The sequence below is a fragment of the Taudactylus pleione genome, unplaced genomic scaffold (genome assembly GCF_031769625.1).
Source record: "Taudactylus pleione unplaced genomic scaffold, aTauple2 ptg000037l, whole genome shotgun sequence".
NCBI lineage: Eukaryota > Metazoa > Chordata > Amphibia > Anura > Myobatrachidae > Taudactylus > Taudactylus pleione.
In genome coordinates this window covers 10,384,408-10,408,441 of record NW_028284439.1, presented here as the reverse complement: position 1 = coordinate 10,408,441, position 24,034 = coordinate 10,384,408, and the positions used below count along the sequence as shown (strand labels likewise).

Here is a 24,034-nt window from a genome sequence, read left to right as displayed (position 1 = left end):
CCACTTACTATATTTCACTACCACTGGATTATTACAATTGCTAGTTCTGAGTTTCTCTACTATGTTTCAGTGTTTGGGGGTCCTATTTATTACTAGAGGCGATACATTTATGTGCATATGCAAGCAGGCCACTCATCTGCATGGCCGTGAAAGTGCAAGCATAGGCTATGAGAGAGTGATCCCAAGGACTTTTTAGCCCATTTGTAATAATGACTAATGCCAACTATCGGGGAATCAAGTCAGTCTTTAGTAAATTGCAGTGATAAATAAATCACAAAACTTCTGTTTTTCAGGGGTGAGACCTTTAGCAAATAGACCACTTAGTCATTAATTTCCTTACTTAATACAGGTTGGAAAATGAAAGCAAACATCTGATCGTCTAACGTTTTTCATTGAGCCAGTTCCACAAATGTCCACCAATACTGTTTTTAAAATAATGATTCATTGCCCCACCATGAAATGACTCAGGCTGTCACTGCCAACTTAAGTTGTTCAGCTTTTCTGAAAATCCCTCTCATCATGTAACTGGTGTCATCTGTCACAATGCGATAGATAAATGTAATAAAATATATAATAGAAGCTGACAAAAGGGCAAGCAGTTATTTTCTGACATCAGTATGTGTTTGCAAATGTGCACATTTTAGTACAGAGGGATGATACATGGGCTGTAGAGAAACAGTGTCTGCAAACTGAAGGTCTGAATCACCAAATGATATTACTCACTCTTGTGACTCATAATAAGAAGCTCTTTGCTGGCACAACCATCCTTCATTATTTCATCAAATGAGCAGAGCGTTCAACAATATGAGGCTCATTTTCCTTACATCTTGGTTTCCATACATCATAAAAGTCTGCACACTTTAGTTTCCCTATGTATTTTTTAATCTGCTGTTATAATTCTTTCAGGCAAAGGAGAAGAATCCTATCCAGACCTTCTCGCCCTGGTCATTGCAGTGATTGTGACAATAATTGTGGCCCTGGGAGTAAAGAATTCGGTTGGATTTAATAATGTGCTGAATGTAATTAATTTTGCAGTGTGGATCTTTATTATGATTGCTGGTTTTTTCTTCGTCAATGGGAATAACTGGTCACAAGGGAATTTTCTACCCTATGGATGGTCAGGGGTAGGTGGTTCCAGATATTTTATTAGTTACCTTGTGTATGCTTATGGTAAAGAAATAATATATTAGACTAACAAAGTCATTTAGAAACAATGTATCATCTGCCTGTGTGTTGTGGTCATCTGTATGGTCCTGTTGTTCAGCCTGAGTGCAGATCTTTCCAATCAGGCTTCTCAAATGTGCTCGGAGCAAATGAAAGGATGAGTTTCTGTATGAACAACATTAAGCAATGTAAAGAATCAGTGGACATAGAGTATACAATTCAGCCCTAAACCTTAATTGTTTACATTAGCGTGGCTTATTGTGGTTTGCTTTATCAAACCTCTCAGATTTATTTATATTTAATATATGATTACTCCCCTACCTTCTCCTCTTTTACTTGTTTCCTCTATTCAGGCTCACATTAGTTCTTAGTATGTTTTTCCCATTCTCCCCACTTCCCTCAATTCTTTTTCCCCCCCTCTGCCCATCTCCCTCACTCATTTAATCTTACCACAGTAAACCCCTAACCCATAAATCTTTCTTCCACATTCTCCTTCTCATCTTGTTTCCTCACCTGACATATCATTCAACACTTGGCTCTGTTTTATCCCCAAGCTGCACTCCTGACCGCCCTTCCTTCCAAATTCTCACTCCTCTCGTACCTACAATCCTACAAACCTTATCCACGTGTCCCCACTTTCCTCTCTCCCCAGCTTGCCATCACCAAAACCTGTTTCTCCCTCTCTGACCCCACTTCTCGAGCAGTCTCTGTCCTATAGGACACTCTTCAACAACACTATCAGATTAATTTATCAACGAGTTTTATCACTCACAACGGGTGATAAAACTCGTTGCGTATGATAAATGGTGCTCCAGCCAGTCAGCTCCCAACTGTTATTTTTCAAACAGATGACAGTTGGGAGCTGATTGGCTGGAGCACCATTATCATACACAAAGAGTTTTATCACCCATTACGAGTGATAAAACTCATTGATAAATGAGGCCCTAAAGGTGCGTATCCACTAGGCGATTAAAAAGGCAGATTGAACGATAATGACATCGTTACCGTTCAATCGTTTGCTAATCGTCCGCAAATCGGCCATGTAAATGTCAAAAACGACCAGTGATGCGTGTGCCCGCTGGTCGTTTTTGACATCTATCATCGCCCGTACATGCTGCTCAACCTGACGATCACGTCAGGTTCAGCATGTACGGGGATGATGGATGTGCCTACACTGAACGACTGAATGTTCAGTGTAGGCACATCACAGACTGTGAAACTACAGCATGATTACAATGTCGTAATCGTGCTCTTGTTTCACAGTCAGGAAGTGGATACGCATCATAAGAGTCAGAAAAGGAAGCAGCATACATATCCTACTGTTTTTCTGCTGCACTTTGTAGATATGTCCCCCTGTGCCATTTCTCTTCCCCTTCAAAATCCACTCTTTCTCAAATCCTCCTTCATTTCTTCTTCGGGTTCCATAGGGTCCACAGGAATTACCTTGGGATATATAGTTGAACCACGTCCATTGCACCAAACAGCAAAGCTTTGGAGCTCCCAGCATGCACTGGTCCTCCTCCCTATATCCCCCGCCCCCAGCCACAGGCATTCAGTTTTTCATTTGGTGCGCGACAAGACGCATCTGTTATACAGTGGGACTGCTAAGCAGTCCTTAGCTTTCTTTTATGTTTTCTTACCTTTTATGTTTTCTTACCTTAAAGTTATGAGACTTCATGAGTTTAGCGGTAATGGTGCCAGGTTGGATGCTATACTGCAACGCCATCTACCTCCATCGATGGCCGATACACCAGTTCGCTGTATTGCCCTGAGTGTTTTCGGCCGGCCTCAGCATGGCTTAGCTGGCGGCTGGAAGACGCTGAGGTCCTGGACTGCGGTCGGGCAAATGGTTTTGTCAGGTAAGGATTCCCCTCGGGGAATCGTGCGAACAGTCCCCAGCCTTGGGTGTTGAGACGCATCACAGGCCACTGCCTGTGAGAGTTGTACTCGTAACACAGACGATTCCTCACCACGGCGGTCGGGGCCTTATTGACTGTTGCCGGGGATGGGTAGCAGGACGCACTAGTGCGCACTGGTCGGCGTCTTGCCACTTTGTAGTGCAGCGTACACGGCCATCAATAGACGCAGCTTAGGGGAGATTGGCGCTCCCCCGGCCACTCCTCCCCCCCAGACGCTAACTTCCGGCTAAAGGATTCCAGTGTCTCATATAAATTACCTCCTCGTGCATGAGAAGCGCGCAGTTTAGCATTTGCTCAGCGGCTGCAGCAGAGTTCTCAGAGGTTTGGGTCAGTTTCTCTGTATACCTCTCCCTTGGGTTTGGTATATAGCATACTCTATATCCTGCCGTCCCCCACCGGGGGTTGGTTTAATTGATTGAGTACACATTGCTGACGCAGTTGCGCATCTTTTATGCATTGAATGTGACTGTGTGCCAGCTGTTGTATGTACACTGCCTGTGTTTCATAAACTGTCAGGTATTACTATTCCTGTGCTTCCCCTTGTCCTTTTGAAGGTAGGGTGCGTCACTCATAGTAAAAAGACAAATTACTTTGTATTGCATTGTTCTTTCAATTATGTCAGTTGATAAAGAACTAAGGACCTCATTCAGAGTCGGTCAGAGCGGCCGCACGGTCGTACGCCACCGATGTTTGCTATACTGCGCATGCGTAAAGTTCGCAATGCGTGCGCAAACTAGCCACTACGATCAGAAATTTCTCTCTCCTTGAACACAGCCAGGTCGGTAGTTTGAGTGACAGATTGAAGCGTTTGTGGGTGGTAACAGGGGAAGGTGCTTGAAAACGGGGGAGTGGAGATCCGAACGCAGGCGTGCCTAATTATGCGAACGGTGTTTTATGGGAGTGCATACAGTTTATGGGAGTGCATAATTAACAAAGTAGCGTCATGGCACATGTGACATGGGAGGTTTTTACACTGACATGATCGTAGAGCTTAAGAGAGGGTATGGTCAACCTTAAGTTCCGATGGTTCCCGATGGTCTCGATTAATCCTTATATGCCCGGAGATGACGTGCAATGCGTACGAGAAGGGGGCGTATTTTTTATCCCCTTGGTCGGCCAGCTACCGATCCGAACTTAGGGACGCAACTTGCGAGGGAATCATTTGCATATCCGGTCCCTTTTCCCGTATGACCGTCCGGCCGCTTCGACCGACTCTGAATGAGGTCCTAAGTGCTTCAGTGCTGGTGTTTTGTAAGTTCTGTGCTACAGGCGTATCAGAACAGGATATGAATCTAGAAGGGTTCTGTAAAAATTGCAGTAAACAGGTGCCTTGTGGGTCTGTTACTACTGCAAATCCTGTAACAGCGACGGAACCTTCTTGGGTGGCTGTCACTCCAGAGGCACTGTCGTCCCTAATAAACAAGTTGCAGAGGGGCGGACTCCAGCTATGGAGTTACCTCAGGCTATGGGATTCCCACAACGCGTTCTCCCTATGGGGATACCCCCTATGAATGTTGTTTGGCCTGGGGCGGGAGGCCCCAGTCAAGGGGTTTGGACCTCCCCTCAAGGGCCTAAAAAAAGAGGGCATAAGAGTCATCATATGTCTCCTCCAGAATCACACCCGGTTGATTCATCAGAAGAGGAGGCTCAGGTTTCTGAGTCAGGCTGATTGAATGATAATTACCAATCCTTGGTGGATGTTCCTGCCATGGTGAGGGCAGTGAGGTCTGTCCTCAATATACAGGAGAAGGAGGTCCTACCAGCATCTACAGAACTTTTGCCAGTGTCATCAGACACTGGCAAAAGATTATTTTCCACACTCAGGGCAGCTAACAAATCTTTTTTCTGAGGCATGAGAGACCCCTTGCAAGTCTTTTTCGTCTACTAAAAAGATTGCTGCTAGGTACCCATTTGCACCGGGAGCGTGTAGCAAATGGGAGGTTCCCCCCACAATAGACGCTCATATTACTAGAGTGGTTAGGACCATTACATTGCCTATCCCTACGGCATGTTCCCTAAAGGACAATGTGGATAGGAGATTGGATAATTATCTCAAGATGATTTTTTCCCTGTCAGGGGCAATTACCAGACCATCCATGTCGATAGCCTGGGTGGCTAAAGCAATGGAAGATTGGACCAAAGCTTTGGCTGAGATGATTGTAGACCCAACAAGAGAACAAAGGTTTTTGCTGGGTCAGATACAGGAGGCTTCTGTATACTTGGGGGAAGCAGGCATCGATGCGGGTATAATGGCATCGAGAGTGTCGGCTAACTCAGTGGCAGCCCGTATTACCATATGGTTGAAACCCTGGTCCTACAGGGCCCAAGAAAGCGTTAGAATCCTTGCCATTCACAGGTAAGGTGCGTTTTGGTCCAGGTTTAGATGAGATTATGGCATCTCTGGCTACACCAGGGTCGGCAGAATTACCGTCTACCTCTACGACCAGAAGACAGTGGCCGTCTCGGTCCTTTCGGGCGCAAGAGACAAAGAAACAGTCCTCAGCTAAGAGACAGCAGTCTCAGAGAAAGGGACCACCCAGGAAGTCTTGGGCAAACAAGCGTCCAACAGCCAAACCAGACAGTAGGCTGATGGGGCGGGCCTCCCCCTGGAGGATGTCAGGGTCGGAGGCCGACTGCTACAGTTCTCCCGGGCCTGGATTCAGACGACCACGGATACTTGCGTACGGGAGATGGTAGTTTGCGGCTTTGCCATTTCTTTAAGAAGCCGCCCCCCTTGGAGATTCATGGTTACGGATTTGCCAGGGGACCCAGTCAAGTTTGGACCTTCTAAAAGCAGGGGTAGTCGTCCCAGTCCCTTTGATGGAACAGGGAAGGGGTTACTACTCAACCTTATTCTTTATCCAAAAGCCAAATGGATCGTACAGACCCATTTTAAATCTGAAAACTTTCAACAAGTTTGTCAGGACGCCAAAATTTCACATGGAGACTTTACGGTCAATGATGTTGGCAATGGAACCAGGGTACTTCGTGGTTTCACTCGATATGCAAGATGCATACCTGCATGTCTCAATCACAAAATCCCACCAGAGATGTATCAGATTTTCAGTAAACCAACGACATTTTCAGTTCCAGGCTCTACCTTTTGGGCTAGCCACAGCTAGAAGGGTGTTTACGAAAGTAATGGCGGTCATGACGGCCTATCTCAGGCATCAGGGAATCAGAATCCTGCCATAACTGGACGACCTTATACTTGCTCAGTTGCAGGAGACATTACTGTGTCATCTACGGATAACGGTAACTTGCCTACAGGAGCACAGGCGGGTGATCAACTGGAAGAAATCCTCTCTATCAACAACCCAGCAGAAGATACACCTGGGGGCAATACTAGACTCTCAGCAACAGAGGATCTTTCTGCCGGAGGACAAAATTGGGATGCTCCAGGCACGAGTACTCAATCTATTGAGCAGTCAGGTAGTGTCGGTCTACTGGCCATGCAGTTGCTAGGCTCAATAGTAGCCATGTTCGACATGGTGGCTTATGCGCAGTTCCACTCCAGAGTCCTACAACGGTGGATCTTGGTGCAGTGGGACGGTCAGCATCATCAACAGATGATTCTGATCGTGCCGGAGGTTCATCTCTCCTTAGCCTGGTGGCTGGAGCTGACTCATCTAAACAGGGGTCGTCTGTTGTGGATCCCAGAATGGGTACTTCTCACCACAGACTCATGTCTCAGAGGGTGGGGAGCAGTCATAGGTCAGCACACTTTTCAGGGAAGGTGTGCAGACCTGGAAAGTCATCTGCCAATAAATGTGTTAGAGCTCCGGGCAGTGCACAGGGCGCTCCTTCAAGCACAGGACCTTCTTCAGGGCAGACATGTCCAAATTCAGTCCGACAATGCGATGAAAGTGGCCTATATAAACCATCATGAAGCCCAGCGGCGAAGAGAGAGGTGGCATCTTCCGGGGATAACAGCTGTGTTCATCCCAGGAGTGCTCAATTGGGAAGCAGACTTCCTAAGTTGCCAGGATATACACGCCGGAGAATGGGCCCTTCATCCGGGTATGGGTCCAGGAGACAAGAGACCCCTCAGCAGCCTTCGTGGACGCTCTATTGGTAAGATGGGACTTCAAACTGGCATTCCTGTTTCCTCCGAACTCCCTCCTCGCAAGGGTGGTCAGGAAGTTCAAACAGGAAGGTGGCAGGGTGGTGCTAATAGCTCCTGCCTGGCCCAGGAGGCATTAGTTTGCAGACCTGAAGCGTCTGTCAGTAGACAGTCCATTTCCCCTGCCTCTACGACAAGACCTGCTAATCCTGGATCCATGTCGTTACCAGGATTTACCACGACCGGCTTTAATGACTTGGCTCTTGAGTCTTCCGTGTTAAAAGCCAGGGGGTTTTCTTTGTCGGTGATACAGACAATGCTCAGGGCACGGAAGCCAGCCTCTGCGCACATATATCACCGGGTTTGTTTTTTTTCTGTGGTTTCATAACAGGAAATATGACCCTAAAATATTTAAGGTGGCTAGAGTGCTGGAGTTTCTCCAGGCCGGAATGGATTTGGGTCTCCGCTTGGCCACCTTGAGAGTTCAGGTGTCAGTGTGGTACCAGTGTAAAATTGCTTCTTTGCCGGATGTCAGAACATTCATGCAGGGGGTGCTGCGCCTGCAACCTCCTTTTCTCCCACTGGTAGCACCGTGGGATTTGGCTCTGGTTCTCAGGGCACTTAAAACACATTCCTTTGAACCTTTGGATAAAGTAGAGTTGAGGTGGCTGACGGCGAAAACACTGTTTCTGCTGGCCATCTCATCAGTTCGTAGGTTGTCTGATCTGGTAGCTTTGTCATGTCGCTCCCCGTACTTGGTGTTTCATCCGAATAGAGCTGTCCTCAGGACCAAGGCGGGTTATCTCCAGAAGGTAGTTTCTCATTTTCATATTAATGAGGAAATTGTGGGGATGGCCTTCCAGTCTTCACGCCTGTCTACAGGCGAAGCTTTACTTGATGTGGTCCGAGCTCTCAGGATTTATGTGAACCGAACAAAGGCCATCAGGAGAACAGACTCATTGTTTGTCTTATATGGATTCCACAAGAGAGGCTGGCCAGCCAACAAGCAGACATTGTCTCACTGGCTTCATATGACCATCTCACAGGTCTATACGCAGACGGGTTTGCCTGTACCTAACAGGGTGACAGCCCATTTAACTCAGTCAGTAGGACCGTCATGGGCAATAAGACAGGGCGCCTCTGCTGAACAACTGTGCAAGGTGGCCACCTGGTCTTCTGTGAGTACGTTTATAAAGTTCTACGCTTTTGACACGTACACCTCCCAAGATGCTTCCTTTGGGCGGCGGATTTTCCTATCTTCTCAGGAGCATCCCAACCCCTAAGGACTGCTTTAGGATATCCCAAGGTAATTCCTGTGGACCCTATGGAACCCAAAGAAGAAATACAGAATTATGGTATGAACGTACCTATTGATAATTCTTTATCTTCGAGATCCATAGGGTCCACAGGGCACCCTCCCTGACACACCTGGCCTTAGAGGGACCCTATTCTTAAGATTATATATCATAAAATTCCCTCTTCGTATGTAGAGTGTTTCTGGTGAAATGTTTCTTCCTTCTTCATTCTCTGTCTCCTTGCCGCGAGGCTTAGTCACATACTGAATGCCTGTGGCTGGGTGTGGGTGATATAGAGAGGACGACCAGTGCATGCTGGGAGCTCCAAAGCTTTGCTTTTGGTGCAATGGACGTCGTCCAACTATATTTCCCAAGGTAATTCCTGTGGACCCTATGGAACTCAAAGAAAAATAATTATCGACAGGTATGTTCATACCATAATTCTGTATGTTGCAGTCAACTGTCATCTTCCCAGTCACTTTGCTGCCCTCTTGCTTGCTTGTCACCCTCCCGCACCCTGTTTGATTTCTATTTCACCATTTATAACCCCACTGACTAGGTCACCGCCAAACTCCTTTCCCTTTCTTCTCTTTTGGCATCTGTCAGCTTCCACTCCCACCCATTGCTGAAGTAATTTCCTTGATCTCATCTTACTCGCCTCTCTGATTTTTCAAACTTACCCTTTCTGCTTTTCTCACTCCTTGTACGGCTTTTGTAATCCATATCCACATGCTCCCAGTGACATCTTGTTACTTTTAACCCTGCTTTCTTTTCTTCCACACTTGAAACACTTTTGTCAAAATCTGTCTGTTCCTTATATCTGCATTCTTTACTTGACACAACTGCACCTGCCACCACTAAACCCCAGCCATGATACCCCAAAATAACCTGTCACTTACTAAAGTCCTCCTTTGATTGCTGCTAGAAGTCTTCCTTCAAAATGTATTTCTCCCACTTTGTTTTATCTTACAGCTGTGCCATTTTGGTCACTAAACAAATCTTCAAGTCTTTTATTTTAACCCCATTTGCTACCTTCAATCCTTTTCTGCTGAGCCCCTCCTCCTTTTCTATCCTGCCTTAAGACCCTAGACTTTGTCACCGACCACTCTCCTCCTACTAGGCCCAATTACTTTACTCATGTCCTTCCCCTCTACCAACTGTCTGTTCTTTCACCATTCTTGGGGAGAAGGCACATAATCCTTTGTCAACTCCGTCCCCCTCTTCCTGCCCCAATTAACCCTATCCACTGTCATCTTCTTTTCTCCCTTTCTTCAAAAGCTTGCCTGCACCTAGCCTGCCTCCACTAACACACTTCACTTGTCTTTTGCACATGCTCTTGTCACTTTGTCCCATGTATAGTAGGCTGTCATGTCTCATGTATTCTCTTCATGGATCTCCCAACAGTACCAAAATCTCAGCAAAAACTGAATTCATCCTCTTCCCTCCTAGAGTTTCCAAATGACCACATATCTTTCACTGTGGACAACTCAGCTCTGTTATTAATGTCCACTGCCTGGGTGTCAATTTCACCCTGTCCTCTCTCTCCCACCCCATATTTAATCTCTCTCTCTCTGTCACGTTAACCTTCGAAACATAAACATAACCAGGTTAATATCTGTTCTCACCTTTAACACTACAAAAATGCGTCATCCACTCTCTTGTTATCTCTCCCCTCAACTACTGCAATCGCCTCCTGTTTGTCTCTCTTCCCTTCCATACATCTGCAATGCAACACCACCCAGGAACACCCATCACTTTACCGCTCGATTTCTGATGCTGTCTGAGCCAATTGCAAAAGCAACTTTGTGTGTGTGTGTGCACGCAGGATAACTCATTCGCCGTCAGGGGAGAGTCTGAATTTTTGCGCAGTAGTAAATAATTGCTCAACTAGATGAACATTGACATTGCGTGCAGTGTGCGTCCAACTCAGAATCAGGCCCTACGTCTTCTGATTCATTTTACTCCACAATCCCCCCTGTGCTCTAACAACTGCCCCCCCTCCCACTGATCGTCGTCCCCCAGTTATCCCAAACGGTTCTGTATTACTGTTAGACATTTACAATGACAACATTCATTATGTCGACATGAGAATGTAGAATGTGAGAATGTAGAAATGGTCATAATGGCGACATTGAACATGTCAACATGTTGATAATGTTGAAATTGACATTTAGCATATCGACTCTGATTTTATATTGACAAACTGTCATTCTATCACTAACCCTAAGGGTAAACCCTAATGCTCACCTTTACCCTAACAGTAACCCCAATGTCACCCCTAACTCCAACGCCACTCCTAATAGTAACCCCAATCCTAATGGCAACTCTAACCCTAATTGCAACCCAAAGCCTCATGGAAATGTCGACATTCTGTCAATATTGACATTTTGCAGGTGGCGACATAATCCCATAATTTTAACAATGTCAGCATCATCAAGGTAGACCTTCTGCTGTCAACATTGTGAATGGTGACATCTTGACTGCATACCCCCAAACCCACTTCCAAGAGATCTACTGTGCAACTCCCTGCATATGATAGACATTTCCAAGCCAATCAGACCCTTCACCAGTTTCCAAAGTTTAAAACACTCTTTAATAACCTATCAGTCTCCCACGTACCTCTATTTTCTCTGTCCAAACCTGCCTCTGCTCACATTCCCACTTGGTGTAACACCCTCTTCTTGTGTCACCCTCATTCTTCCCTGTCACAGTGTAAACCATAACAAGCAGGGCCCTCTCTCCTCCTCCTATTCTTGTCTGCTCCATTTTGTCTAATTGTGCATCCTTATATCTTATTCTTTGCATATTCTGTACAACACTTGTTTAACTATTATGTATTATGCTAAATCTCATGCAAATCTTACATTTATGCTTCTTGAGTGTTCTGTATTTTTGCCTTTGCTTGTAGTATATTTTGCTTGTTGGTCCATTTTGACTTTGTACTATGCTGTATGACCCCACTGTGTAGCAGTGCAGAATTTTGTGTCATATAAACAAACAATAATAATAGTAATAAATATCTATGGATATAGTAGGAAAATTTTAAGTTAACATTAAATAAAATGAAAACTTTTTTTACATTGTGATCTCTGGGAATTCAGGGCAAATTAACTATAATTCCTACACCAGCACCTTATCATAGTGCATTCCCTGTACATATACATTCATAGTTACATAATTATGTAGTTAATAGGGTTGAAAAACACAAAAGTCCATCCAGTTTACCTGTTTTTTTAATACATATTAAGAATGTTGATTCAGATGAAAGCAAAACAAAACCTGATGTGTGACAGTTAACAATTTAACCTCAAAGGAGGAAAAAAGCGTCCACCCTTATCCAAAAAGAGACAGCAGGATAGGTTCATGGGCCAGTCACCCCCATAATGCACTAATTGTAACTACATACTGTATTCCATTTATTGCAACAAAGGCATCCAGTCCAGTTTTAAATAAAACTATGTTAGTGAATTTAGAATCATCACATCATTGACCTAATTTAATATTGTATCCAAAGCAAAACCAAATAACCACTTCCTACCTATGCTGATAGTGAAACCATCAATATTCCCTTTGCAAATGATGACACCTTATAAAAAAGTTTATTACACAAGTGTAACCCTTCAATTTTGTTTATTAATGGTGCTGCCCACCTCTGACCACTCTTCATTCATAAAAACATTGCAAATGACAGGGCCTAATTCTGATATCTGGTACACCACTTGAAGCATTAGCCCAATCTGCATATGTTCCATTTAAAACTACACCTTTTTCTTCTATATTTCATATAGTTCTTTACCCATATGCATATTTTTTTTCTTTAGACCTAGTACTCCATCTTCTCTACCAGCCTGTTATGTGGAAGAGTATTGGACACCTTAGCAAAATCCAAATATATCACATTAATTGGGTGACATATAGCCACATACTCCTATATATCAAGTGCTGGCTGTCTTTTGACATATATTTTGCCTTTATCAAGGGCCATGAATAAACCATGCATACAGGTTTGTGTTTATGTTGTTCTATTAGACACTGGATGGAGAAAGCAAGATGTGTTTTATGTCACATCAGCATTTGGCAGTTACTGGGATACAGTTAAACAAGCTTTATTTTGAAAGTCATTTGCTGGGAAATTTATTGCAGGTGTTCCGGTAATTCGGTGTTGGGTCATGCTGGGTGGTGCGATTACATTTACAGTAGAAAGTAAAAGAATAAAACCATAACCACAAACTCCAATGCTAACACTGAATTTAAACACTCATTCTTTGTCAGTGTCTTACTGGGGAACAAATATAATATATATATATTTTATGCTATCCTCAACCCCAGCTACTCCAGGATGTGCCCACTTTATTAGTCCATCATTGGAATATTCACAGCAGCACATAGAATTTTAAGAGGAGAACGTGTTGATCTTCTAAGAGGCAATGCCCATTCGTTATGTTAGTGGGGGCAGGGGTGCATGTGACAGAGGCTGTAGCATTTATGTTTGAAGAAGGGGAATGAAGGTGAGCAGGAATCCACAGAATGAGAGTTGGGTAGTTTATGGTAGAGGGTTGTTATAAGACTACAACCTCAACAGAGTAATAGTGTGAGATTCCTTTAAAGCTGGGTACACATTAGACAATATTTTGGACGATCCGACCGATCGTTCAGATATATTGTCAATATTGTCTAATGTGTACCCACTATATTGGGCCATAGGTGCTCCCATTTGGTCATAAGTCGCATTGTCAGCTCTGCCCTACATGCAGCTCAATCTGGCGTTGCGACTGTCCACCCCATGCAGCGGGATGTGGCAGGGGACGACATATCGGGCGGTCGGGCACCGGATTGTCTAATTGTCTAATGTGTACCGACAGCCCGATATGTCACCCATCTCCCGTGCAGTTACCCAGCTTAAGTTCAATGTAGGACGATTGTGGTGTTAAACACATTTCTAGATGAAATACAATTCATGCATCCAACGTGTGTAAAAAAATGCTGCGGGGCTCATGATTAGGTAACTGGTGGCTCCCCTGCAAACTTACAGCTTGTTTTTTATAGACACATTTGCACTCTCTGAGAGGAGCATCCAATTAGCCGCGATAATGATAAGTTTTCACCGATAAAAACTTTTCGGACCCATCGCACGAATTTGCCGCTTATCGCATGTATGCGCGCTTCCATTTATTGTGCAATCCAATTACAAAACCGGCGAAAACACATTCGCACGATAATTCTTGCAGGGATGACAGATGAAAAGTACAGGTGAAAATGGGGAAATCAGCCTATACCCTAAAAATTTGTAAACTAAAATTGGGTTACAGTATAGAAGTATTTTACTGGCCATAATCAAAGGGTTTTGAGATCTTAAATAGTGTCAAATGGCTGTTATATGCATTTTTCTATAATAGTAAAAAAAGCTAGAAATGATTTTTTTTGGCCAAAGGTAATACTCTAAATAAATTAGGGGTGCATAAAATGGGGGTAAGTATATTTTTGAGTAATTTAAAGAAAAAAATACACCTGCTACAATGCAATATTTAAAACACCTGCCCCATCCATACAGCCCCCCAAAATACCTAACCCACTAATTTGTATCCATTTTCCTGCACTTTTTACTTTTTCACACCAAAAATGTCATGTCGTTATTGGCCCAAATAATCGAATTAAAAATATATTTTTGTATAATTAGTCATTAAGGGGGGTGTCCAAGGAGTTCTGCACCAAGTCCCAACATTTTAGACCAAAAATGGGGACTTTGCACAACTTTTCACCTACTCAGAGATGGTGAAAACTATTCGCGAAAAGAAGACTTCGGACCACGGCTAATTGGATAGCACGATAACCATTTTTGGAGAAAAGTTTTCACAAGTGAAGACTTTTCGTCGAAAAACGGGTTATTGCAGCTAATTGGATACCCCTAAATATCCTTAAGCTTTCATATCTGTTAACAAAAACAAAAATCTACTAACTTAAAAACTTAAAGATAGACCTGATGAAAAAAGTCTGTGGCAGTAAAACAAAACCATGAACATAAATGCAAGTTTATTCGCTCTGCACTCAGTTTTCATGATACATATGCACCGTTTTGAAGAAAATAAATTGATAACTTATTTATTTGACATTAAGACACTTTCAGGGGTATTCAATATGGGAGCGATAACATCGTTTTTGCGTTAATATCGCACTTTTGACTTCATTATCGCAGGTTTGACTTTTACACCGTATTCAATTTCAAAGACTTATCGCGGTTTTGAAAAGTCTTTGATAAAAAACAGGGATAACTTTTCACCATTGAATAGGTGTCGAAAAAAAGTGCAGAATTGGGGTTTAGGGGTGCAGGCTTAAAAAAAATAGCCTGCACCCCTAGGAATGACATTTAAAAAAGAGCTGTGTCAAAAAAAGTAAAAAAAAAAAAATAGGGACACCCTAAAAAATTATTTTAAACATTGGGGTGAAAAAAAAAAATGGGAAAAAATTGTTTAACAATAGGGAAATAGGTTCAGGGCTATTCTGCAAGTATGCGGCAGATGTTTTCTAGAATAGAATTATAGCGGCAGGTGCACAAATGCAGAATTTTTAAAAAATTACTTTAGGGACTTAAAAATATGCTAGTACCCATTTTCATGTACCCCAAATTTGATGGGACCACTTAAAAAAACGAAAAAAATAACCTAAGTGCTCTTCTGCATCACTTATTCAATGTCGGGAAAAAAACACCTGCTGCGGCTATTTAAATCCCCGACTTTCAATTAAAGGCAAAAACAGGGGTACCCATAGTGCTCCCCCATGTTTTTACAATTTTAGGGGGGTCTTACAATTATTTTAAGGAAAAATTCGTAACTTTCCGCAAATCCAACTTCGGAGTTTCCCGTTTTCGTTAATTTTATATTGAATACGGGGATAAGCGGGAGCGCGCACCATACCTTAACACAGAAAAAAACTCCGATATGAAACGTTAACTTCGACAGTGAAGTTAACGTTTCATATTGAATACCCCTCTTTGTGCTTTACAGCCTAGATACACAATAATAAAATACACATTTTATGATTTATTTACACATTCATTTCATGTATTGCAGGTGCTGCAAGGGGCGGCCACGTGCTTCTATGCCTTCATTGGCTTTGACATCATAGCCACCACTGGAGAGGAAGCAAAGAGCCCTAATACCTCTATTCCATATGCCATCACTGCTTCACTGATTACCTGTCTTGTGGCGTATGTATCTGTAAGTATTACACAGTACTCTTATTACTCTGTACTCTTGTAGTGCCTTTAAGAACAGAAATTGTATGGCTATAATGCCTTGTGGAGAAGTTACTAATCTACAAAACACTGAAGTTGTCGTAAAGCCAATAATCAAAATAAGGCTCATTTACCAATTTCAGAAGTACAGGTCTGTACTGCTCCTTTATTGGTGCAGATATGCCAACCTTACTGCCTAGTGCATTTCAAGCTGCACGTCCTCTTACCAGTTCTAGGGACTCCCTCGCACAAAAATCAGTCTGTACCTAGCTTGGCGGGTTTGTAGACCACTAGAAAATGTGCATTGTGGGAAAAGTTTGTCTCCTAATATTGTAGGACCACACCCTTTGTTTACTATAAACGTTCAGGGGGGGGTTTGTTTTCATTCATGTTTTAAAGTAGTTATGATATGTAATAAAGTAAATATCTAGGGTTTTCTGGATACGATTGTTTTTGTCTTTCACCACACTCCCATTGTATTCCCTTCTTCAATTCATTGTTTAGCAGTGCTCCACACAGTGACTGTAGAAAGAAGTGCTTTGTAATAATGTGTGTAACTGTGTGACATTCTCACAGAGCCACAGCAGTCATTTACTGTTTTCTGTCTTGTCTTTGTAACTAGACATCGATTTTCAATTAAGCTGTGACTTTATATTATTAGGCAGAGTATATCATTTTTGTTGCCTGGGATACGACTCAAAGCTATTTTCTGGATACTACTGAATAGAATGCACTCAGTATTGTGTCGTACATGCGAAAACTGAAGTGACTGATCCTGATAAAAATAGATGGCTGATAGCTACAAAGACAGACAAAAATATAAAACAATCTATTTAGCAAAGTTGCAGTGGGGTCATCAAAGAAGATAATTATACCTCCCAAATGTGCCTGTTACGGTTTGTTACATTGCCTGTGATTTCAGACCCTATATATTACATATGTATTAGTGGCTGTATTGTTTGTAAGTAATAATATGTATCAAACGGAAATTTTGATATTCCAGAATACAGTATGTTTAATTAAGCAGTGATTTATTTGTCCTAATTACACTGTCATTTGTCTTTTTTTAGGTAAGTGTTATGTTAACATTAATGGTACCATACGCTATGATTGATACAGAATCACCACTGATGGAGATGTTTGTACTACATGGGTTCTATGCTGCTAAATATATTGTAGCCATTGGATCTGTAGCTGGGCTCACTGTAAGCCTGTTTGGGTCTCTGTTTCCTATGCCCAGAGTCATTTATGCAATGGCTGGTGATGGGCTATTATTCAGGTTAGTAATTAAAACCTGTCTGCTTACAATGTATCTATTCCGACATTCACCCTAAAGTTTGTCTTTGGTATTTGTAGGTTTTTGTCGCATGTCAGCTCCTACACAGAGACTCCAGTGGTGGCTTGTATTGTCTCTGGATTCATGGCAGCCCTGCTCTCATTGCTGGTCAGTCTTCGGGATCTAATAGAAATGATGTCTATTGGGACTCTTTTAGCATACACCCTTGTGTCTGTGTGTGTGTTGCTATTGCGATACCAGCCTGAGAGTGACATTGACGGCTTTGTTAAATTTATTTCTGAAGAGCACTCTAAGAAGAAGGAAGGGATCCTTGCTGACTGCGAGAAGGACGCCTGCTCTCCCATAAGTGATGGAGAGGAGTTCACTGGTCCTGCTTCAAACACATGTGGAGCAAAGAATTTGCCATCACTTGGAGACAATGAAATGCTGATTGGTAAATCTGACAAGTCTACCTATAATATAAACCATCCAAACTATGGAACAGTTGACATGACATCAGGTATAGAGGCGGATGGTTCTGAAAACATTTATCTTTTTAAGCTGAAGAAGTTTATAGGTCCAAGATATTATACAATGAGAATACGTCTTGGCTTGCCTGGAAAAATGGACCGTCCAACTCTGACCACTGGTCGCACGGTGACAATCTGTGTCATATTCCTTTTCATCCTGATATTCATCTTCTGCTCCTTCATAATATTTGCTGCAGATTATGTGTCTGATCACGTGTGGTGGGCTGTCCTCTTAGTCATTTTAATGGTACTACTAATCTTTGCATTGGTATTTGTTATCCTACAGCAACCAGAGAACCCCAAAAAACTACCCTACATGGCACCATGTGTCCCATTTGTTCCCGCATTTGCCATGCTTGTCAACATTTATCTTATGCTGAAGCTGTCATCTGTTACGTGGATTCGGTTTGCTGTCTGGTGCTTTGTAGGTAAGACTTTTAGTGCATTCATTTTTATATCAATGCAGTAATCCAATTCCAGCATTGTTCTATCTTAAATCATGCATGTTATTGACCTGATGAGCCAAATAATAAACTTGATGGTTGGACAGTATGTCTTTTGCATGGCTAACCGAGTAGCCACACTAAGCAAAGGTGCACATACATGGTGCGATACAGCAGCCAATCCGACGGATTGGTACGATTTGGCTGATATATCGTAACATGTATGGGAATAATATCGGATAGTGCGCGCACCTGTGGGATCATACATCGCACCCTCAGATCTTACTGCAGGTTCAGTCGATCTGGGGATGCAATGTGCGATCCCATTCAGCGATATGCGGGTGGGGGAGGGGGGAGCTGGCATATCGGGTCCTTGGCCACCCAATCACACTGTGTGTGGGTATCGCCCGATATGTCGGACGTCGGATCCCCCATCGCGTCGCATGGTGCATATCGCACTGTGTATGGCCAGCTTAGAGCATTAGTATCAGTAATATGAGAAAATGCTATGATAGTATTGATAACGCAATGTATTCTAGATTTATATATGAACCTTACTTGTTATAAGAAGAAATGAAATAATCACACCTATACAGATTCTAAAATAAATGACAATGCTTACCTAAAGACAGCGTAATTATACATGTATTTTGCCAGTGCAGACTTACAACAAAAGATATAGATTATATTAGCAGCAGTAAGAAATACTTATAAAATAAACTTGTGACACCCAGTGCAGCATACCAGTCAGCCAATTTCATACATACGTACGGCAACGGCACCAGCACCTCCAGACTCTCATTGTGTGCTCCCTCTCTCCTCTGTCTCCGACTGCTCTAAACATTTTTTTTTTTATTGACTACCCTCGTAACTCTTGGCAACTCACTTGATGCCATACACAAGAAATGTCTTTCTGTTTTCTTTTCTCTCTGCTGCAAAAGTAAAACTCCTTTTTTTTTTCTCACCTTCATCCAAACAATCATTACCATCCAGGTGCTTCACGCACCATTCCCCTGTACTCTGTAGTATATTGCAGGCTACAATCAACCTCTGCACATTCAAATCCCTTGCTCATACCCTCTATATCACTTACATGAACTATCTTCAATCCCATACAAGTACTTAGACAATGTTGGCCTTTCAAAAAACAAATAAGACAAACTTTTTTTTCTCTTTCAAAATTGTGACATGTCTGTCAAAATAAAACCCTAAAAAAACTACCCTATTCATGTTACCTGTCTTTTCGTTATCAGGTCAAACACCTTTCATGTACAATCTGACCTAGTTAACAAATTTGTACCTATACTGTGCTTATCTGCCCTTCGTTATCAGATTTAGCACTTTCACATCAATATTATCTGGTTATCAGATATCTGCAGATTGATTTTACATTATCTAGCCACGTGGACGTCTCTTCTTTGGCTATAATATTACCCATACAACTTCCACATAAACAAATTCACGTCTCTCTACACACACCTTTCAAAAAAGACAATAAAGAAAATCCCCAAAAAAACACTTATGTCACCAATGCCTATTCCCTCGACCCCTAAACATATATCTGACACATAAATCTTAAACAATATTTCAAATTATGGAATAAACACCTCAAGTTTACAATATATCATAACACATCATCAGAAACTGATCTATGTTAATCAAACTGTCTGCTAAATCTAACACAGCAAAATACATACAATTAAAACACATATACTTTAACCACCTAATCAGGGTTTTTTTTTATTAATAATTTCAGAAATCAATATCTCAACAAAAAGAATAATGCAAAGACAATCATTTAACTTGCAAATTTAAAGACTGCCAATATTTTATTCTTTAACATATTTCAGTGCATGGGAAGGAAAAAAAAAAACACAGCAGATACCATTTACTTTCCTTATCTACTCGGCACACTTCCCAGACTGAGAAGGAGGGGAGAATCTTCTGCTCCCAGCGCCATTTTCTAACTGGCTGTACTCTACACTTATTATCATACTATTAAAATAACGGGGAAAAAACTTCTAACAAGAATAAATAAATCCAAAACACTCATTTAATACAGCACAGTTAACTTACCACCATTCAAAGACTGAGGGAGAAAGGGGAGGAAAAAACAATACTGTACGATTTATAATAATAATAATAATAATAATAAATAAAATAAAAATATTTTATGAGAAAAATAACTCACTCTCTCCCTCCCTCACTCACCCCCAGCGGGCGTTAACTGGTGTATCTTGCTGGGGCCTCCAAAATTGATAACGCAATGTGTTCTAGATTTATTTATAAGCCTTACTTGTTATAAGAAGAAATTAAATAATTCACACCAATACAGATTCTAAAATAAATGACAATGTTTTTACTTAAAGACAGCGTAATTATACATGTATTTTGCCAGTGAAGACTTACAACAAAAGACATAGATTATATTAGCAGCAGTAAGGAATACTTATAAAATAAATTTGTGACACCCAGTGCAGCATACCAGTCAGCCAATTTCATACATACGCACGGCAACGGCACCAGCACCCCCAGACTCTAATTGTGTCCTCCCTCTCTCCTCTGTCTCTGACTGCTTCCCCTCCCTCTTTCTCTCATGAGCTTTATACTATACTTTCTACTTCAGGGTCCATAGGGTATCCACAGGATACCTTGGGGTATAGGTGTGACGTCAGTCGCAGGGCACCAAAGAGTTAAGCTTTCAGCCTCCCAGGATGCACTAGGTCCCCCTCCTATACCCCGCCCCCGGGCCAAGGCACCTCAGTTTAGTTTGGTGCCCGGCCGGAGTCGGGTGCACCTGTTGGAGTGGGGGCTAGAAGAGCCCCTGAAGCTTTTTCTTCATGCAGCTGTGGCTGCACATCTGGATGAACAGCATGGACAGTCAGTCCTGACGTCCATGCTGTCTTCCCTACACCCCGCCGGTACCAGAACGCCGGTACTGATCCGGGGATGCTGGTGGGCGTCTGGGGTCACAGCTAGCGGTGACCCCAGATGCTCCGGACCATGGCCGGATTCAAGGGGGACAGAGGTAAGCAGCGGGGTCCCGCGGTGGGTCCCCGCTGATCACATGGTCCTAAGTCCCCAGGCAGGGGGCTCCCTGGGGACTGGCTGCAGCGTGGAGCCAGGCGACCAACCTGCGCTTCCACTACCCCCTGGGACAGCGGACCGCAGCAGAGCGGTAGCGCTGCGGCGTCCCAGGGGTTAAATGCATGCCAGGGGAGCGCGCCTTCCCTGTCTCACAGCCGGCGCCTCCCCCGCTGCACACAGCCCTCTCTGCATGCTGCCGACTGGTCCTGTGGCAGCGCTCCTCCCCCAGGCCAGCCTCCTCTCTGCTCCTCGGCGGCCATCTTCTCCAGAACGCATGGTGAACGCTGCTGGAAGCGCTGGACGGAAGCATCGTGGTCTGGGTCCCCCCGCATACCTCTCCTCCACTGTGGCTCAGGTCTGTGTATGCAGCGCTGTGTCCTACCAGGCCCTGTGTCTGTGTAGTTGAGTAATCAGCGCTGTTAGTGCAGGAATTGTTATTTCTCTGCATTGTATGTGACTGTGCTAGCGCTGCCTGTAACTTTTCTTCTCTAAACTGTCAGCTTTATTACTGTCCCTGTTCTTCTGCTAAAGCCCTTGCGGTGCGGTGCTGCAGGGTGGTCTCTCGCCTATTTAATACTTAATTGGTGAGAGAGGTCACATACGTGGTGCCATCATGTCTGAAAGTGATTTTCCCCTCCGGCTACAGTGTACCACGTGCAAAGTACCATTAGCGGAGGGGGAGGGTAGCGCGGAGGGCCTTTGCCGGCGGTGTTTGTCCATGGCGCGGCCTATTACGGTTACAGCACCGGTACAGGAGCCGTCCTGGGCTTGTTTCGCTCAGGCGTTAACAGCTTTAGTGGGCCAGTTAGCTCCGCAGCCCGCGTTTACTCCGATGGGTTTGTCCCAGCAGTCTGTGGTGTCGTCACCCATGCAGGGGTTCCCACGACAATTGGTGGTACCCCACAGTCTCCCTATTTCCCCGCTCCCGGGTTCTCAGGAGCCAGCGTGGGTTAACTCCCTGACGAGTTCTGTACAGCACTTGTCGGATGTGTTGCAAGGGGAGTCTGTGATGCGGCCTCATAAAAGGCCGGTGGCGTCTCTGTCCGCTCCTTATGAGGATGACGAAGGGACGTCTGATGATGGGGAGATTCTGGATCCTTACGATCAGGAACCTCTCCATACTAAGGACGCTGATGCTAAGTCCAAAGTATATATTCCTGGACTTATTCGGGCGGTCCGCACAGCCTTGGTGATTGATGACGAAGTTCCCCCAGCGGCTAAATCTAAGTATGCCTTTTTCAAAGATGTGAAGGGCGATGCCACAGTCTTTCCTCTTTCGGGTCAGTTGGTGGACCATTTAGAGGAGGCGTGGAAACAACCTGGCAAAAGATACCAGCCGCAGAGACGCCTGGCGGTGGCTTATCCGTTCGCGGATAATTATTTTGCTAAGTGGGAATCCCCTCCACAGGTGGATTCTCACGTGACCCGTCTTGTCCGTAGTGCCACATTGCCGATGCCATCCATGTCCTCCCTTAAGGATGCTACGGACCGCAAGGTAGAAATCTGCCTGAAGTCCGCTTATTCCCTTGCAGGGGGGGCAGCACGGCCGGCTATGGCCATTTGCTGGGTTGCCAGAGCGATGGAGCGCTGGGCGGATTCATTAGAGGCTTCTTTTGAATCCGACTGTCCGGCCGAACAGGCGGAGTTGATTGGCAATCTCCGTGATTTGGCCACCTACATCAACGAGGCGGCTCTAGACATTAGTACTCTGGTGTCTAGAATTTCTTCAGCAGCGGTAGCTGCTCGTCGCACCTTGTGGCTGCGATCCTGGAAGGCGGACGCAGATTCCAAGAAAGGTCTGGAAGCGTTGCCGTTTACCGGAGAAGTTCTCTTCGGTCCGGATCTGGATAAGATTGTGGCCACGCTGGCGGCAGCCAAATCTGCTTGTCTCCCGTCGGCCGCTGCTCCTTCTGGTTCGGGACCATCGTCCTTTCGGTCATCTAGGCCCAAACCACAGTCGTTTCCTCGACAGGCTGGCCCTAAGAAATCGGTCAAGCCCCGGAAGCAGGCATGGAGTACCAGACGTCCGGCCCCCAAGCCAGATGACAAGCCTGCGGCCTGACGGTCCGGGCCTCCCTTTGGGGGATCCCAGGGTGGGAGGCCGCCTGCTACAGTTCGCCCAGTGTTGGTCAACCACTACGACAGACACTTGGGTTCTGGAGGTAGTTTCCCACGGATACGCCCTCTCCTTCCGGCACAGACCCCCGGCTCGCTTCTTCACCACGGGTCTCCCATCAGACCGGAACAAGGCTACGGAGCTGCGGAAGGTATTGCACACTATGCTCCAGGCTGGAGTTATAGTGCCTGTTCCATTCTCCCAGAGGGGCCAGGGTTTCTATTCAAATCTATTTTTGGTACAGAAACCCAATGGGTCATATCATCCGATTCTCAACCTCAAAGCACTCAACAAGTCTTTGCGGGTCCCGAAGTTTCGGATGGAGACCCTACGGTCCATCATTCTGGCGCTGGAACCTGGGGACTACTTGGTGTCATTGGACATACAGGACGCTTACCTGCATGTCCCTATTCTTTTGCGCCATCAACAGTTCCTCAGGTTTGCAATCCGCAGCGACCACTTCCAGTTTCGGGCGTTACCTTTTGGCCTGGCAACAGCACCACGTGTTTTCACCAAGGTGATGGCGGTCATGGCGGCTTCTCTGCGGCTGCAGGGAGTCCGCATGTTGCCGTATTTGGACGACCTGTTATTGGTGGCAGGATCTCCAGAGCTCCTGTTACGCCACTTGGACCTGACCATTGCACTGCTGCAACGGCACGGCTGGCTAATCAACTGGCAGAAGTCCACTCTAATCCTGTCTCGGAGGATTCTGCATCTTGGAGCCTTATTGGACTCGGGACAGCAAAGGATCTTCGTGACGGAGGACAAGATCTCTGCTTTACAGTCAAGGGTGCGCAGTTGCCTGCACAGCCGCCGGGTGTCCTTACACTCGGCGATGAGGTTACTGGGCTCCATGGTGTCGGTGTTCGACATGGTGGAATACGCCCAGTTTCACTCCAGACCTCTGCAG

At 44.4% G+C, this 24,034-nt stretch overlaps 1 protein-coding gene across 1 annotated transcript in view; it reads left to right on the top strand.

Moving 5' to 3' along the window:
- The window catches only part of SLC7A14 (solute carrier family 7 member 14), a 60,274-nt gene that overhangs the window by 21,105 nt on the left and 15,135 nt on the right, over positions 1 to 24,034 (top strand). The window contains exons 3-6 of the mRNA XM_088452328.1: positions 907 to 1,124; positions 15,509 to 15,655; positions 16,743 to 16,951; positions 17,029 to 17,906. Of these exons, the coding sequence (XP_088308454.1) occupies positions 907 to 1,124; positions 15,509 to 15,655; positions 16,743 to 16,951; positions 17,029 to 17,906 (1,452 nt within the window). The remainder of the gene's footprint in view (positions 1 to 906; positions 1,125 to 15,508; positions 15,656 to 16,742; positions 16,952 to 17,028; positions 17,907 to 24,034) is intronic.